At 38.8% G+C, this 15,309-nt stretch overlaps 1 protein-coding gene across 1 annotated transcript in view; it reads left to right on the top strand.

Annotated features, from left to right (window-relative positions):
- Positions 1-222: 222 nt before the first annotated feature.
- Positions 223-15,309, top strand: part of DKK2 (dickkopf WNT signaling pathway inhibitor 2) — a 98,147-nt gene continuing 83,060 nt past the window's right edge. Inside the window, exon 1 of the mRNA XM_045820313.1 lies at positions 223-1,102. Within this exon, the coding sequence (XP_045676269.1) occupies positions 881-1,102 (222 nt within the window). The 5' untranslated portion in view covers positions 223-880. The remainder of the gene's footprint in view (positions 1,103-15,309) is intronic.

Below are 15,309 nucleotides of genomic sequence, written 5' to 3'. Positions count from 1 at the left end.
GGAGAGAGGGAGAACCTGGAGGGGAAGTCGCAGGGGGAAGGAGAAGACGAGGGCGGGAACTTGCGGGGTGAGAGAAGCGTTTCCACTCTTTGTCACTCTTGAATTGGGGGCGGAGGAAAAAAAAAACACTATGGAAGCTATAAAAAGCAAAGGGGGTAGCGGTGAGAGAGCAGACACAGAGCGGGAGACCGCGCGGAGCTCAGGGCAACTCCGGAGCATCGCGGCGTCCCTGGCAGCGTCCCTGGCAGCATTTGGCTGCCGGGTGTGAACCAGGGAACCACACTTCGGACGACTGTACGCCTTCGCGTGGGGGGACCTGTGCTTGTCTCAGACCTACAGGGTCGTGTCTGGGGGCGGTTCCTGATCTCTCACTATAGCGCCTGCTGACACTGAAAAGGAGGACTTGAGTCTTGCAAAGACTCAAAGACAGAAAGGGTAGGGAAGGAAAGAGGAAAGAAAAGCAGCGGAGGCCGAAAGCGAAGGAACTAGTGTAGACCTCCTGAGCAATTAAGAGGAGAACTGGACTGCCCACGGAGGTGCGGAGCAAGGAACAGCAGAAGCTGTTCTGTCCGTGGAGCTGAGTCTTCTTGCACCTCGGGTCACGCCTCCTTGGCGAGAAGACCTCTCGCCTTTGATTGCTTCCAGTTACTACAGAACTTCCTTCCCTGGTGGAGAAAGTGGGTCCTCTTGGGTCGCGCTTGCTCCTTGTTCGAGGCGTGAGACTGAGTTCACACAGTGCTGGGCCCCACAGCCAAGTGGGGTTGGGGGAACTGCCTGCGAGCTTCCACGGCCCGAGTGAGTGGCCCGTGTTGGGGTCCTTCCTCCCTTTGCATTAGCATCCCTCGGGCTTTGCACCTCCCCAGGGACCCCTCGCTGGGAGATGGCCGCATTGATGCGAGGCAAGGACTCGTCCCGTTGCCTGCTCCTACTGGCCGCGGTGCTGATGGTGGAGAGCTCACAGCTCAGCAGTTCGCGGGCCAAACTCAACTCCATCAAGTCCTCTCTGGGCGGGGAGACGCCTTTACAGGCCGCCAATCGATCTGCGGGCACATACCAAGGACTGGCTTTCGGCGGCAGTAAGAAGGGCAAAAACCTGGGGCAGGTAGGAAAACATCCCCAATACACTTTTCTGGTAGGGGAGTGGGTAACGAGCGCTCTGGAGAGCTCCTTTTCCCTTTGCGCCCCTTAACCTTCCAAATGCGCCCGCAGGTGCGGCGCGCACGACAACTGCAGAGGGGATCCCAGAGCAGGTCTGAGAGGGAGGAGGTGGCTGGGTGGCTGTTGGCGCTGGAGGACGTGGGGCGTGGGGTGGATGGGTTAGGGTTTTGTCTCACCTTTGCTTTGGGGTATGGGCACGTATCGAGATCTAGTGCGTGCGGGTGGGGGAAATTGGCCAGAATGGTCCTCCTCTAAATTTAACACGGCAATGCTGAGGATGCTGTTAATATTTAACACATAACAATTGGCAGTGTTCTAAGAGTTTTACATATATTTAATCTTCACAACTCTATGAGCTAGGCTCTGGTACTATCTCTGTTCAGCAAATGAAGAAATTGAGGCTCGGAGTAGCAGCTTTTTGCCAAAGGCGTACAGCTAGTTTAAATGTCAGAGCGGGATTGCAATCCCAGCTAAGTCTGAGCTCTGGGCTCTTAATCATGACATTTTACAATTTAAAGGGCACGGGCGCTTACCCCTTTTCAGGTTCTCCTTTCCTCCCAACCACATTTTCTTTTCAAAGAAGTAAGGTCACAGACAGAAAGCTTCAATAAGCACGCATCTCTCACTGCTGTAGAACTGTAAATAAATCACCCGGGAGGAAGCAAAATAACGAAGTGACAATGACAGCATCACAGACGCGGTTGACCAGAGATGTAGCAAGGAAAACCCCGGAGGCATTTTTGCTAGAGGGAACTTTCCGCGGGAGTCTCTGTGTCTCTGTCTGACAGATGGATTCACAGTCACATGTAAACAGTTAGACAAACAGACATGCACAAAGACAGGAGCGTGCACACACTGCACCAGCGATGGTTGGCGCACAGTGGCCAGGAGAGGGGGCCGTGCGGGCACTGGCAACCACAGCTCCTCCTTCCGCTCCTTTTGTAGGACGCCAAAACCGAAAGCCAGTTTGCCAAACAGCAAACGCACTTCACACAGCAGAGCTGTCACCCCACGAAGGAGGGCAGCTCATTGCCCCCACAGCTCCCCGGTTTCCTTGTTGCATCAGAGGAGCCAACTGCAGAGGCTCTGTGCACTCCTGGTATCCTCCACCGCCCTTGACCCCAGCGCAAGCCGCGGGGTGAAGGTTGACAGCTTAGACCAGTCCTGGATGGACAGCCAGGGAACGCTTGGCCCGCTCTTGGCCCCTACCGCCCTCTCAAGGGATAGTTTTGCTGGTTTTGCAGTTCCAGAAGGCTTCCTGGGCTTTGAAATGTCAAACATTTCAGCTATCCTCTCAATGGAGTACAACTCTGCAATCATAGGATTTCTTTTAAAGGTCTTGAGGGAAATAAACTACATATATGCATACATAACACACACATACATATCCTTTGCACATTCTCACACGTGCCACATATCTCCACACATACATGACCACTATCCTTATTCTCTTCCTTCAGAAACACCCTGACATTTTCAACTGGAACAAATTCAACATTCTGTTACAAGTCCGTCATGAGATAGGGCATAGTTTGCAAAGAAAGGATGCTCTTGATACGAATTAGTCACATCAGACATATCTCTAATGCAGCTGACTTCAAATTCCATCTTATCAGTTGTTGAAAAGAGCTTAATACTTAGTTCAGCCAAGGACAGAGGGATGGACCCAATTTTTTTTGAGGTTTCTTTTGATTCCAGTCCATGCACAGGCTGTGAGTTTCTGTAGAGGGCTTTCTGTTTCTGTCACCGCTGAGCCCCAAAACCTGATGCTCCTCAGTCAAATCGTCAGTTACTTCAGCACTGTCACTAGCCATGGGGTTGCCTGGACTATTCTGAAGGATGGACCCCAGAACCTTTTTTTTGATAATATAGTTTGTATATAAATGTGTATTGAATGTCTTCTCATATTACTCTGCTTACTTCTGCTCCTTAAACAGATTGCAACTCAATTTGAAAGTTTTTATTAAACTGAAGATTTTATTTATTTATTTAAAAAGTGAGTTGATTTTTTTTAGTTGGATTTCTCATGCCCTCTGTAACTTAGTCATTGTACAGAATGTATTTTCTTATATTTATTAAACTGCAATATTAGATGCTTAAAATTTGTTATTGGGTTTGTGAGAAAATTGTAGCATGTCAGAGAAAATGGTAACATAAAATAAAACATTAAGTTGAATGGCAGGATGATAGCTGGGGAGTGCGAGGAGTATCTTTTGTATATTCTAGCTGCTCACTTGTTTGGTGTGTGATCTCAAATGTGTACTGTTGTGAAGAAACAAATAGAAAAACCTGTCTTCTTTGAATTTTTATGGGTCTTTTTATCTTCATTTTTTACTAGTTATGTAGTCACCAAAATTCTTAATACTCTTATTTTCAGTAATGGAATGAAAATTAGAAAAGGCTTTTCAGAAGGGAAGATGTCATTTCCTTTTACGGAGAGAAACTAGAACTGAAGCGTAGCTAAGCTGAATTTTTGTTCATCGCGATAGAAAAATATCAATGATTGAGATGACTAGAAGTAAAATGCCAACGATCAAACTAGGTACATTTTATAGTGTCATCCTGAGACCTAATAAAGTTTAATTTTCTCCCTTTCCCCCATCTTGGACTGGTGCTATTGAAATACATGCATTTCAGAGATACAGGAACAGGGGGCTGTAGGATGCAATGTCAAGTGGGCACGTTAGACACTCTTTGGTTTTCCGTTCTGTAGTGAAAATTGTCTATGAAGTTTTTTCTGATTTACTTTCAGAATAGAAAATTAAAATAAAAATTTTATTTCCATTGAAGAAGAAATTATCAAAAAATATAATAATTTATTAGGCTACAAAACTGAAAATGAGATTAAATAGGACCCAAGTTTTTCTCAATTCACCGTAGCTTGATTTCATACAGAGAAAACATTCTTTTTTCTTTTTAATTTGTTGGGGTGACACTGGTTAACAAAATTATACAGGTTTCAGGTGCACAATTCTACAACAAATAATCTATACACTGTATTGTGTGTTCTCCAGCCCCACTCAAGTCTCTTTCCAACCCCATTTACACTCCGTATATCCTCCTCCACCTCCCCTTATTTACAGGAATCCTACTTGCTATAGGCAAGGTGCATTATTTGTAAGTCACTCCTTGAAAATATGCCTTTGAATTTCAGGAATGGGTTAGGGCTTTCAGGGAAAACACAGTTTTCCAAAGGTGTTACAGTTCTTCTTAGGTTTGTTTTCAAAGATATAATTATGAGTTATGATGAACCTAACATAGAAAATTGAATATAGTAATATTCTGGCGATTGGTACAGAAGTAGCAAAAATGTTTTTGCTAAATTATTCACATTAATGTCTTAATTTGACTTTCTGTTTGCATCTATTGCTAATGAGTTTAAAGAATTAGTGAATGTATGTATACATGGGATAAATTAGATTGTAGGATTGTTACTAACATATAGGTGTGTCAATATTTTTATATACTTCAAGCTCTAAAGAGACAATGGCAAATTTTCTAAATCAAAGGTAATTTTAGACAAAATCTTCTAATCATACAATTAAATACATTCTGATTAAGTACACTGTTGCTCAACATCACCTCTGGGGCTTCAGGTGTCAACGTTACAGGCTGTCTGAAAGATTTGTTTTAGAAAATTCAACTTATAAAATCATTTTACCTTTGTGGTACACAATGATATTTTGGAGGAATGGAAAACTTTTTTGATTTAAGTCTGTAATTGCTTCTCTTAGTCCTTACTCCTTGCTTTGTCTGTTCAGGCAGGCAGATTAATTTGAATGTAATGCTATAGAACTTTAAAATATTTTTAAAAGTTATGAAAAAGTTATGGAAAATAATTACATTTTAATGGTAGAATAAGCTTCCTGACATGCATCTCTAAAAAGGAGCTGAAACTGGTTTAACGTAAATTCAGCTTCCATAATTTCCTAACATAACTTGGATGTTAGGAGGACAGTGGTTTGGATGAAGTTATGTTGTGAAAAAAAGAATGCTTGAAATACATTGAAACAAAAGCTTAAGGGAGTTGGTTAGAATGCATTAATATTTGTATATTGCATTTTCCAATAGAAATGCTGTATCAATTTGCATGCACAAACACGCATGAAATTGCTTGCTGGAATAAACTATACACTCTATTTTCTGTAGGTGATCTCCTCATTTTATGAAATTATCCATGATTTTTTTTTAACCCCAGCCCAACTTTCCCTTGCTGGAGAGTAAATATCTGCCATCTCAGTATCTCAACAGGCATTAAACGAAATCGAAAAGTAAATAATTTTTAAAATGAAAATTTCCAAAAGAAAAAGATTTTGAAACAATCTACACTAAAGTTTCTTTCCTTTTGCTATAAATAATACAGAATTGATGATAGTGGACACAAGTGGAAGGTTACCTCATGAAAAGCAAGGAAAGTATTTTAACGATAATGTGAGCATGAGCATCCATCATTTCATTTTTGTGCTAGTCTAGAGAGAGCGAGGGACGAAGTTCCTTAAACTCACCGCAGCTGTGACTTCCACCCTACCATGGTCTTCTGCAGTGCTCCCCTCTGAGATAAACTCTGGCCCAGGGTGTTTCAAATATTATAGATTTTTTTAAGTTGAGAAAGGAATATGATAGAAAGCTAACTGATGTATTCTGTTCTAGGAGAATATTGTGACTTTCTTTTTTTTTCCTGCACAATCATTTGAAATGTACATTATAATACTGTTACATTGTAGAGGCCTTTTATAATACTCAGTATATCTAACATTTTAGACAAAGTCTCTTCTGATTTATTTCTTGGGATTGATGTAACATCAAAATAAATTACAATTTTTTTTCTGTCTGTGACTCCCTGACGGCCCTTTAAAGCCATTTTACTTCATTACACCTCTATTACTTGTCCTCATGTACAAAAAGCAGATAAAGCTGCTCTTAGTTATTTAACTAACAATTGAAAAGATTTAGGTGACTTTGTGTCTGCCTGTGCCTCTTACTGGGCCATTTTTTAAAAATTCTCAAATAAAATGCTAAAGGAAACAAAATCCATAATAAATAATAGATAACTTTTGCATTGTGTAGAATTGCTTTAAGGTTACATAGAAAATTAAATATGGAGTGAAAAACAAAAAATTAGTATTCTATTTAAGGTAAGCAGAACTTAATTTTCTCTTCCTCCTCCGTCTACTCTTGCTAGGAACTAAAGAAGAGTGACATATTACTGGATTGCTGGATTTTTTTAGGGCAAATATAAACCAGCCTCCCAAACAAGAGGTCAACTTATGTACAATATGAATTTTGTTTTGTTTTTTTAAAATATATTATATTGATTATGCTATTACAGTTGTCCCATTTTCCCCCTTCCCTCCCCTCTATGCTGCACACCCCCTCCCACCCACATTCCCCCCCTTTAGTTCATGTCCATGGGTCATAATTAAAGTTCTTTAGCTTCTACATTTCCCATACTATTCTTACCCTCCCCTGTCTATTTTCTACCTACCATTTATGCTACTTATTCTCTGTACCTTTTCCCCTATTCTTCCCCTCCCACTCCCCCACTGATAACACTCCATGTGATCTCCATTTCTGTGGTTCTGTTCCTGTTCTAGTTGTTTGCTTTTTTTTTTTATAGAAACATCTGTCCACAGGAAGAAATGTCACCATCCAAATATTTTAGATAGTGATTTCCCAGTGGGTCTCCCACACTAACAACTTTGGGTCACTGCCCACTTCTTTGGGTTCAAATCAAGGAATGAAGGCCACAATATCACATCTAATCAGAAGTCCTTATGGAGAGCTCATCCCCTCAATTCCAGACTTTGTGAGGGTAAACTGAATCAGAGAAACTGTTAAGGCAGAGGGACTTCACGTAATTCACTTACGTAGCTCTGAAAACAGAAAATTATTATTCTAATACATTCTACAACCACTGAACCTGTATAACAGATTATATTTTGGAGATCTTACTACTAGTTCTGTTTATCAATGTGGTCCAAATAATAAATTTAGAAATAAAACCAGCAAAACACAAAAGTAATACATTTTTTAAAAAAGTTATTTATCTCTCTTTCATAATCAAGTCAAAAGGACAAATGTGCATCGATATCCTTTTTAATATATTATAGTGTCTAATTCCATTGGTTGATTCTATTTATGTATTAAAATTTGGTACACAGAACATCTTAAATTTACATATTTCATAATACTACAACATTTTAAATGCCCCAACCTCTCTAAAACAAACAAAATCAATGAATTAATATGCACATTAAGTCTCAAAATAAACCAAAGCATCACAGTTAAGGGGAGTGACTTCTTCAAGTGGTGTACTTAACCAAACATTTATTAAAAGATGTTAGTTCTTCATATGATGCTTTATCATGTGAAATGAGAATGCTTTCTCTTCTGTAGACTGGAAGAAAAGAGTGATTTTCAGAATATTATTTCCTTCAAATGGCTTGTGAGTAGTGAGAGCACACTTTACATTACAGTAAGAAGTTCCATTGAGTATTACCCAGTTCCGACCTCTGCTCTAAATGTTGTATTTAAATTAACTCTCGATTCTCTCTGCAGACCTCTGAAGCAAGGCCTAGTATAATCCTTAGTTTTATAAGTAATGGAATGTTATATGAATACTAAAACACTAATTCTCCTAAAGCACAGAGAGGTTATGCAATTTTTGCAAATCACACAGTAGTAAGCAGAGAAAGTCAAAATAAAACCAATGCAAAATAATGTCAGAGGCTGCATACTCAACTACCAGGGTAACTGCTACAATTTGCTGAAGTTATTCTGGACTTTAGAGGAACATGGACCTTTATTTTATTCTTCCCTCTTATATTTTTTCTTTTTTTCTTTTCAAGATTATTTATTTATTTATTTATTTATTTATTTTTAGAGAGAGTGGGAACGGAGGGAGAAAGAGAGGGAGAGAAACATCAATGTGTGGTTGCCTCTCATGTGCCCCTAACTGAGCATCTGGCCCACAACCCAGGCGTGTGCCCTGACTGGGAATTGAACCTGCAACCCTTTGGTTCGTTAGGCTGGCACTCAATCCACTGAGCCACACCAGCTAGGGCTATATTTTCTGATGAGATGTTTATCACTGTAGGTTCATTAAAAACCACAGCAAAACCCAAGTCCTCTGTTGCTGCCAGCTGCTTCTACTCTGAGCAGCCAAAGTATGTTAGCACTTCGTGGATACAAAGACAGACAACAGAGCACTACATCGTTTTCATTTCTGGTGTCCTTACCTCTCTGCCAACAATTCTTCAGGGTCATTAAGGCAAATACACACCCCTCCTTTCTTTTTTCTACTCTGTCTGATAAATTACAGTGTTGCCCAAGTAGAAGAGAATGTTGTTGGATAAATTCTATTCTCATGGCAACCACCACACACTCCTCATACCTATCTCCCTACATCTGTGTGCCACCATGTGCTTGCCAGCTGCAAGCTGGGGCCTTCTATGTGGCCTCTCTACAGTGGCTTGAGGTTGGTTCAGCTGACATACCTCACACATTGACTAGAAAGGGAAAGTTGTCTAGGTTTAGAGCCTGCTATTGCTTTCTTCTTACCTTGACCCCCTCCTAGCTGCCTTTCAGATGGTCTGTAGTAGTCCCATGACACTAATTTTCCTATCAGGCTCTGCATTCCTGCTCACCACTCAGTAACTTAATGTCTTTGATAGAAGTCAGTTAATTCTGGTTCTTTTTATTTTTAACTCAATAAAATAGGATAACAACAACAGTAGCCATAATAGTAATGATACTGACGGGATGACAGGGAGAAGGAGGAAAGTGCACGTAGTTATTGTGCTGAATCATTTTATCAGTCTACCATCACAGAAATAAGTAAGGTCAAGTGCTCGAGTGCAGAGTAGAAAGTGATGGCTTCCTCTCCCCCATCCAGGTGGGCAGGAGCAACTAAACTAGTGTGTGTCATGTTCATGAAGGAGCAAATGAACTCAACTCCACTAAGGCCAAGAATTGTAAAACTAAACAAAACAAGACAAAACACACACACAGGCATACTGTCACATTTCTCATCTTGCACGTTAACAATAAGAGGGATGTTAAGTCACGGTTGTCTTGTAAAAAGTAAGCAAAATAGTGCATCATTGAGTATTTGGTGAAACTACACAGAAGCAAGGGCACACCAGACATTAAAAATATAATCACGGTAAGCAGAGGTCCTAACAACCACTGCAGTACTCATTATTTAAGCACGGGGACAAAAACAATGGGAGAGCATTTGGAGTCTGCTGCCAACAGCATTAATTTGATATTCTCCAAAGTAAGATAGCTTCTGCGAAGGCAAGCTTCTCGACACTGCACAGTGCCTGGGGCCCAAAGAGCTCGCTGAGAATTTGGAAGGTTTACACCCCTGTTTGAGTGTCAGCTGTCCCGCTTGCAGCACTCAGAAATGCGGGACCATTATTTTTATTTCATTCCCTTCACTGTCTTTTTTTTTTACTTGTAGTTTTTTTTTCTTATGATTCAGGTAATTTGGAAATATAAAAAATATATATATGTTGCACTGAGAGTGAAAGTCATCTCATTGAAGTGTGTGATAAATTTAGTATGTTGGAAGCAAACTATTCACCAATAAATGTTTCAATCTAATAATGAACTAAAACAAACTTCATCCAAATGTGGAGGCGGGAGAAAAGTTGTCATTGGAAACCAATTGAAATGACAGTTCACATTCAAATAATAGTCTTCATTTGCTCATTCTAGCTTTATTTCATCTTAACCCTTTGAAATTTGGCTCAAGGGGCATTTTGCTAACTTGTCTCTTGAAATTCAAAGTCTTTTTTTCCAGTAAACACCATCTGTACTTCATAGCCTGTTGTCTGTCCTTTATACCTTATACCTTATTTTTGCTTCTGTAATATTATATGTTTCTCTTTTCCTTTAGGGCTCATTCCTCTTTTATTTTCCCACCAATTTCGCCACAACCTTTTGCCTGTGAACGTGGGCAACTTCTCATTCTCTCCTTAGCCCTCTTTTCTTTTTTTCCATTTTCTTTTCTTTGCTGATATTATTTTCTTTGTTGGAATCATTTCACATATGCAGATATCTATCTTTAGCTTGATTAAGTTTCTGAGCTCTTTTGCCTGCTCAATTCTTTTGGAAGTTTGTTCCAGAAACAAACATCCAAAAAAAGTTCCTATAATAAATTAAGACTTTTATCTGTAACTTCAAATTGTCAGGAATCAGATAAACAAGTCTGCAGTATTTCTCTAATCTGTCAGATTCTATCATTCATTTTTATCTCTTTAGCTGCTTTATTGTCATCCCAGTTGTCATTGCTTTGGCACACACCATTGTCATTTCCTGAGAGACTATTACACTAGTATAAGAGTTTTGTACTTTGCAAACCATCTTCCACACTACATCAGACATGAGCTTTCTAAAGTGAAAATCTGATCGGGCTCTTCTCCACTTCATGTACATTTCTAGAGCACAAAATCTAAATTTCTCAATGTGTTACACAATGTCATCAATTGTCTTGTTTCTTTCTACTTTATTCTTGGGGCTACACAGCCAGCGAGTGGCAAAGTTGGGGTGTAAAGCCCGGCAGTCTCACTGAGCTGTCTATTCAATCACTATGCTGTGTGGCACCACAGATAAATCGGAGGCCAGAGAAACCAGCTACAAACTTGTTACTGGTATGTTTTCCAATTCTTCTGTTACTAAATTCTTTAGGTAAGTCAGTGAACTTACTTACTTACTTCTTAGGTGTGTTAGATTCTATGACTATAGTAAAAATAAAGCAATTACTTATAGATACATATGCTGGGTCCTTGGTTTATGTAGTTATAAAAACAAATGTACTCTTCTTGTGGAATCCAGTTAGAATTTTAAGGTTAATGGAGGCACCTAGAAATTGTCCAGTTCATGCCTCCATTTCCAATACAATATTAGAGCTAGTAATTTGATAAGGTTTCCTTTTTATAAGGATTTCTAAGGATGGACACTTGCATTGCATCTCTTAGCAAATCATCTTAGTTTTAATTATGGTAAGAATGGGAACATTCTGCTTTCTGCTGTAAACAAAACATGCATATAACAAAGCTAGAAATCAATCTGGCATAAAAACTCTTCCTTCTTAACAAAAAATGTAAGCTATTTATTTTTGTCATACTTCATGGATTAGACTCTGGTTCCCTTCCTGGAAAATCAAGTTGACGTGGAAGAGTAAGACTACCTCCATAAATAGTCAAGAGGATGTCTGTTCATGTTGGACATTATGCTGATGATATAAAGACGTGCCACCTGCCTTTTCTTTTCCCAATGTTTTAGAAGAAATATATATTTTAAATTTTTCCTTTGCAAAAGCCCTACTCTTCCCTAAGGAAACCTACTCCTAATTTCATCATTTACAACACACTAAAGAAACATTAGTGGGAACAGGTAGATTTGCAAGGGATTAGAAATATAGTAAGAAATAATAAGCTGCACTAGCAGGAGGGTAGGAGTCTGGTGACCTCAGGACTGACTGGTGGAGGAGGTGTGCTTGTGAGGTGGACGAGCTCTAGGCAGGGCAGAGGGGTAGAATGTGTGCTGGCATACATCCAAGAAAGAAATTTGATAAAGATGCAACTCAAAACGATGACACAGATTATTTTAAACAAACACACTTTAACATTATTTTTCAATATTAGTCACCACAGACAACTCATTTGTTTGATACTGTCATTTAGAACTTTTTGAAACTAATTTTAGAAATAATTTATGTTTATTTGTTTTAAGCAATATCTTTATAACCGTAAACAATGTTATACATATTCACATTACACTTTCAAAATACTTGGCTCTGAGTGGCTGTGTTATTTCCGTAAACCAAATATCCCACAGAAGATGAGGATGTAAAAAAAAAGTGGGGTAGTTTTGGAAACATTTCTAAAATGTTTGAAAAGATTTTCTCAGTCACTAAATCAGTATTGAGGTTTTGATTATAAACCCTCCAATGGTGCTGAGGACTTTACAGTGGAAAACCTTTAGTTGGGTTTATAGTCATAAAGTTTTAAAAAAGTATGTAATATTATTTTGTATTGAGGTCTTTTCCACTCAAGGAACCTATTCAAAATTAGTGTAATATGGTTACTATTTCTCAGAGATTCATAGTGTTCAGGAAGCAATTGCTGAGTGCAAGCCAGCAGTAAGTTCCCCACCCAAAACCCACTCTTTTCCTGAAAGAAGAGGCAGGAACAAGTCATACACAGTATAATTCCTTAGAGATCAGCCTAGTGACACATGTTTCAACTGCCACTTATTAGATAAATTCATGGACTGAGGCAAAAAAAAAAGTCTGTCAAAGGTTATTTTTTAAATGCAAACATATCCAATTAAAATTTCAGAGAACATGCTAAACTGCTTAACTCAGTAAACATGTTTATGCAATTGCTCAAATTAATACAATGCTTCCAAAAAGCTCTTTGGAAATTCTTGTAAATTTCCTTGTTTGCCTATTTGCCCTACTGCTATCTTCCCAACACTTGTCAGAAGGAAATAGCTTTCTAACAAGAAAAATCTTGAAACTGCATTTCCAAAGGATCTTGGCCCCACTAGCTGCAGCACATTGTAGCTGAATTCTCGTCTCTGTCGGTTCTCACTGCTGAAGCACGCTGACCAACGCTCAGGTCTTGTGCCATGGTCGTCCCAGTGACTGAGTACAAATTGGATTGGAGTGTGTGCTCTGATTTCCTGTTAGAAAACACAAGCTTTCAACACAGCAGGATAATTATATTTGATGGCCTGGCACTTAACAAATTAAGACAAAAATATAATTCTGGTTCTTAGCAAACATCAATAAAGAAGAGTGGAGCCCAATCTCAATAGTAATTCTGTTTTTTAAAGAAGTGAGAGACTAACTGGAAAGAATGCTCTAATGGTTGAGACCAAAATGTTCTGAAATTTCAAGGGCAAATTTCAGATACCTTAGGGTATCTCAAATTTAAAATACTTTAGAGGGTCAAGGCAGAGTGGCCAAAGCAACAGACAATAATTTAAATCCATTTAAGAATTTCAAACTCAATGAAGCTCTATTCATTCACCAACAATCGTAATAAGATTTAATATAAGGATTTGAAGGAATGATATTCTGCAGCTAAGATGTATGGAAAGGAAAGGTAGAGCACAATTGATAGCTACTTTGATGAACACAAAACCAAATCGTAGTCATTGTCCAGGCATGGACTGTGCAGTCTGATATTGAACCTGGTATCACCACCCATTTTCAGCATGCTCCAAGCAGTGCTACAGCCAGCAGTAGTGTGGTTGGACACTGAGCAATACAGAGTGTCTTGCTTCTAAAACATGGGGCAACTGACAGTTTTTCAGAACCTACTTTCTGCCGAGAACTTCGTGTTATCTCTCTCAACTTTCTCAATATGCTGTGAGCTTCTATCATGTGCAGAGCACAGTAAATGTTTGAGGGAAGCAGTCAGGCAATAAGAACGGTGCTACACTATGGCCATATACACTATGCGCTAGCTCAGCATTTGGTGCCTGTGGTCCCACGATGGCTTGCCTTCAGACTCGGAGTTGATGGGGAGACCGCTTGATTTTGTTTCAATTTGTGAAAGTGAATGAGATTCAGATAGTCATCAGGTCATCAGGCCATCATAATGGTAGCCAACGGGTACATGAAATATGCTCAGCTTTATTAATATCAGGGAAATGTAAATCAAAACCACAGAGAGATATAACCTCACACCTGTTGGAATATCTATTATAAAAAGACAAGAAATGAAAAAGTGTTACTGAGGCTGTAGAGAAAAGGGAACCTTTAGGTATTATTGGTGGGAGTGTAAATTGGTACAACCACTATAGAAAACAGTATCGAGTCTCCTCAAAAAATGAAGAACAGAACTACCATATGATCCAGCAATTCCACTTCTGGGTATTTATTCAGAGGAAATAAACACACTATTTGGAAAGATATATGCACCTACATGTTCAATGCAGCATTATTTACAATAGCCAAGACTATATATGCATGTGTGCATGTGTGTGTATGCACACACATATATATGATTTCATCATAAACAACAATGACATCTTGCCATTTACAACAACATGGAAGGACTTCAATGGCATTACGCTAAGTGTAATTAGACAGAAAGACAAATGCCATATGACCATATAATCTCTCTTATATGTGGAATCTTATAAAAAACAAACATACAAACAGACGACAAGCTTATAGATACAGAGAACAAATTGGAGGTTGCTAAAGACAGATGGTGGAGGATGGAAGAATAAAAATAATTATTTTAAGTAAAAAAAAGAATGGGAAAGACATCACATCACTGCATCACTGAGACTGAGTCTTCAGTGATATTAGCTTAGCAATAAACTAATTAGTTTAGCAAATGTATCTGAGTATTCTTCTATGTACTTCATTTCTTGTGCAAGGTATTTTCCATTATACAGGGATGGATAAGCATGTTTTACTGGACCAGGACCCACATGCATTGGGAAAGAAAAATGATCAGTGACATTTAATATGAAATGTGAATAATTTCTCAAATCATCTACATTCTTGAATTAAGATTATGAATTCTTGATTCAAGTGAATTAAGGTGAATGTTCTGATCTTGATCAATGGAGATCTATTGAATGTGATTTGTAAAATCATTGTTAGAGTTACTGCACTTTCAGGATGATATTGCAACTATAGGTATATTATAAAATCTAAGTTTCTTGTTACTGATCTAAAAAAAACTGAATGAAATTATTTTCCCTATGTTGGGGTTTTATTGTGTTTTGTTACAGTAGTTTAACAACTTTTCAGGGCCAGGCCTACACACTCTAGACACAGTATCAAAGTTCCTGTCTTCTCATGTCCAGTGAAGAAACTAAAATTACCATGATCTTCAAGGGAGTAACTGTAAATATCCATTAAAGGACAAAAATAAACTTTATAAGTATCTGATCATTCAGAAAAGGAAACCTTGCTAAACAAGGACTTAAAGATAGTTGTGGGGTATTCAGCCCCCAAATCACAAACAAAATGAGAGTTTATGATCTTCTAAATGTCGGTTTTAGTGCTGCAAGAAAAAAGCAATTAGTACTAATTGTTCGATAGATTCTGGATTGTTCATCCTGTTTACTCTGACCAGATTTCCATTAATGATTAGGGAGTCAAGGTGTGGGCCA

Source organism: Phyllostomus hastatus, unplaced genomic scaffold, assembly GCF_019186645.2.
Source record: "Phyllostomus hastatus isolate PE091 unplaced genomic scaffold, TTU_PhHast_1.1 phas_scaffold_39, whole genome shotgun sequence".
In the NCBI taxonomy this organism is placed as follows: Eukaryota; Metazoa; Chordata; class Mammalia; order Chiroptera; family Phyllostomidae; genus Phyllostomus; species Phyllostomus hastatus.
Note: the sequence above shows the minus strand (reverse complement) of the source record. Positions and strands in the feature narration are given on the sequence as shown.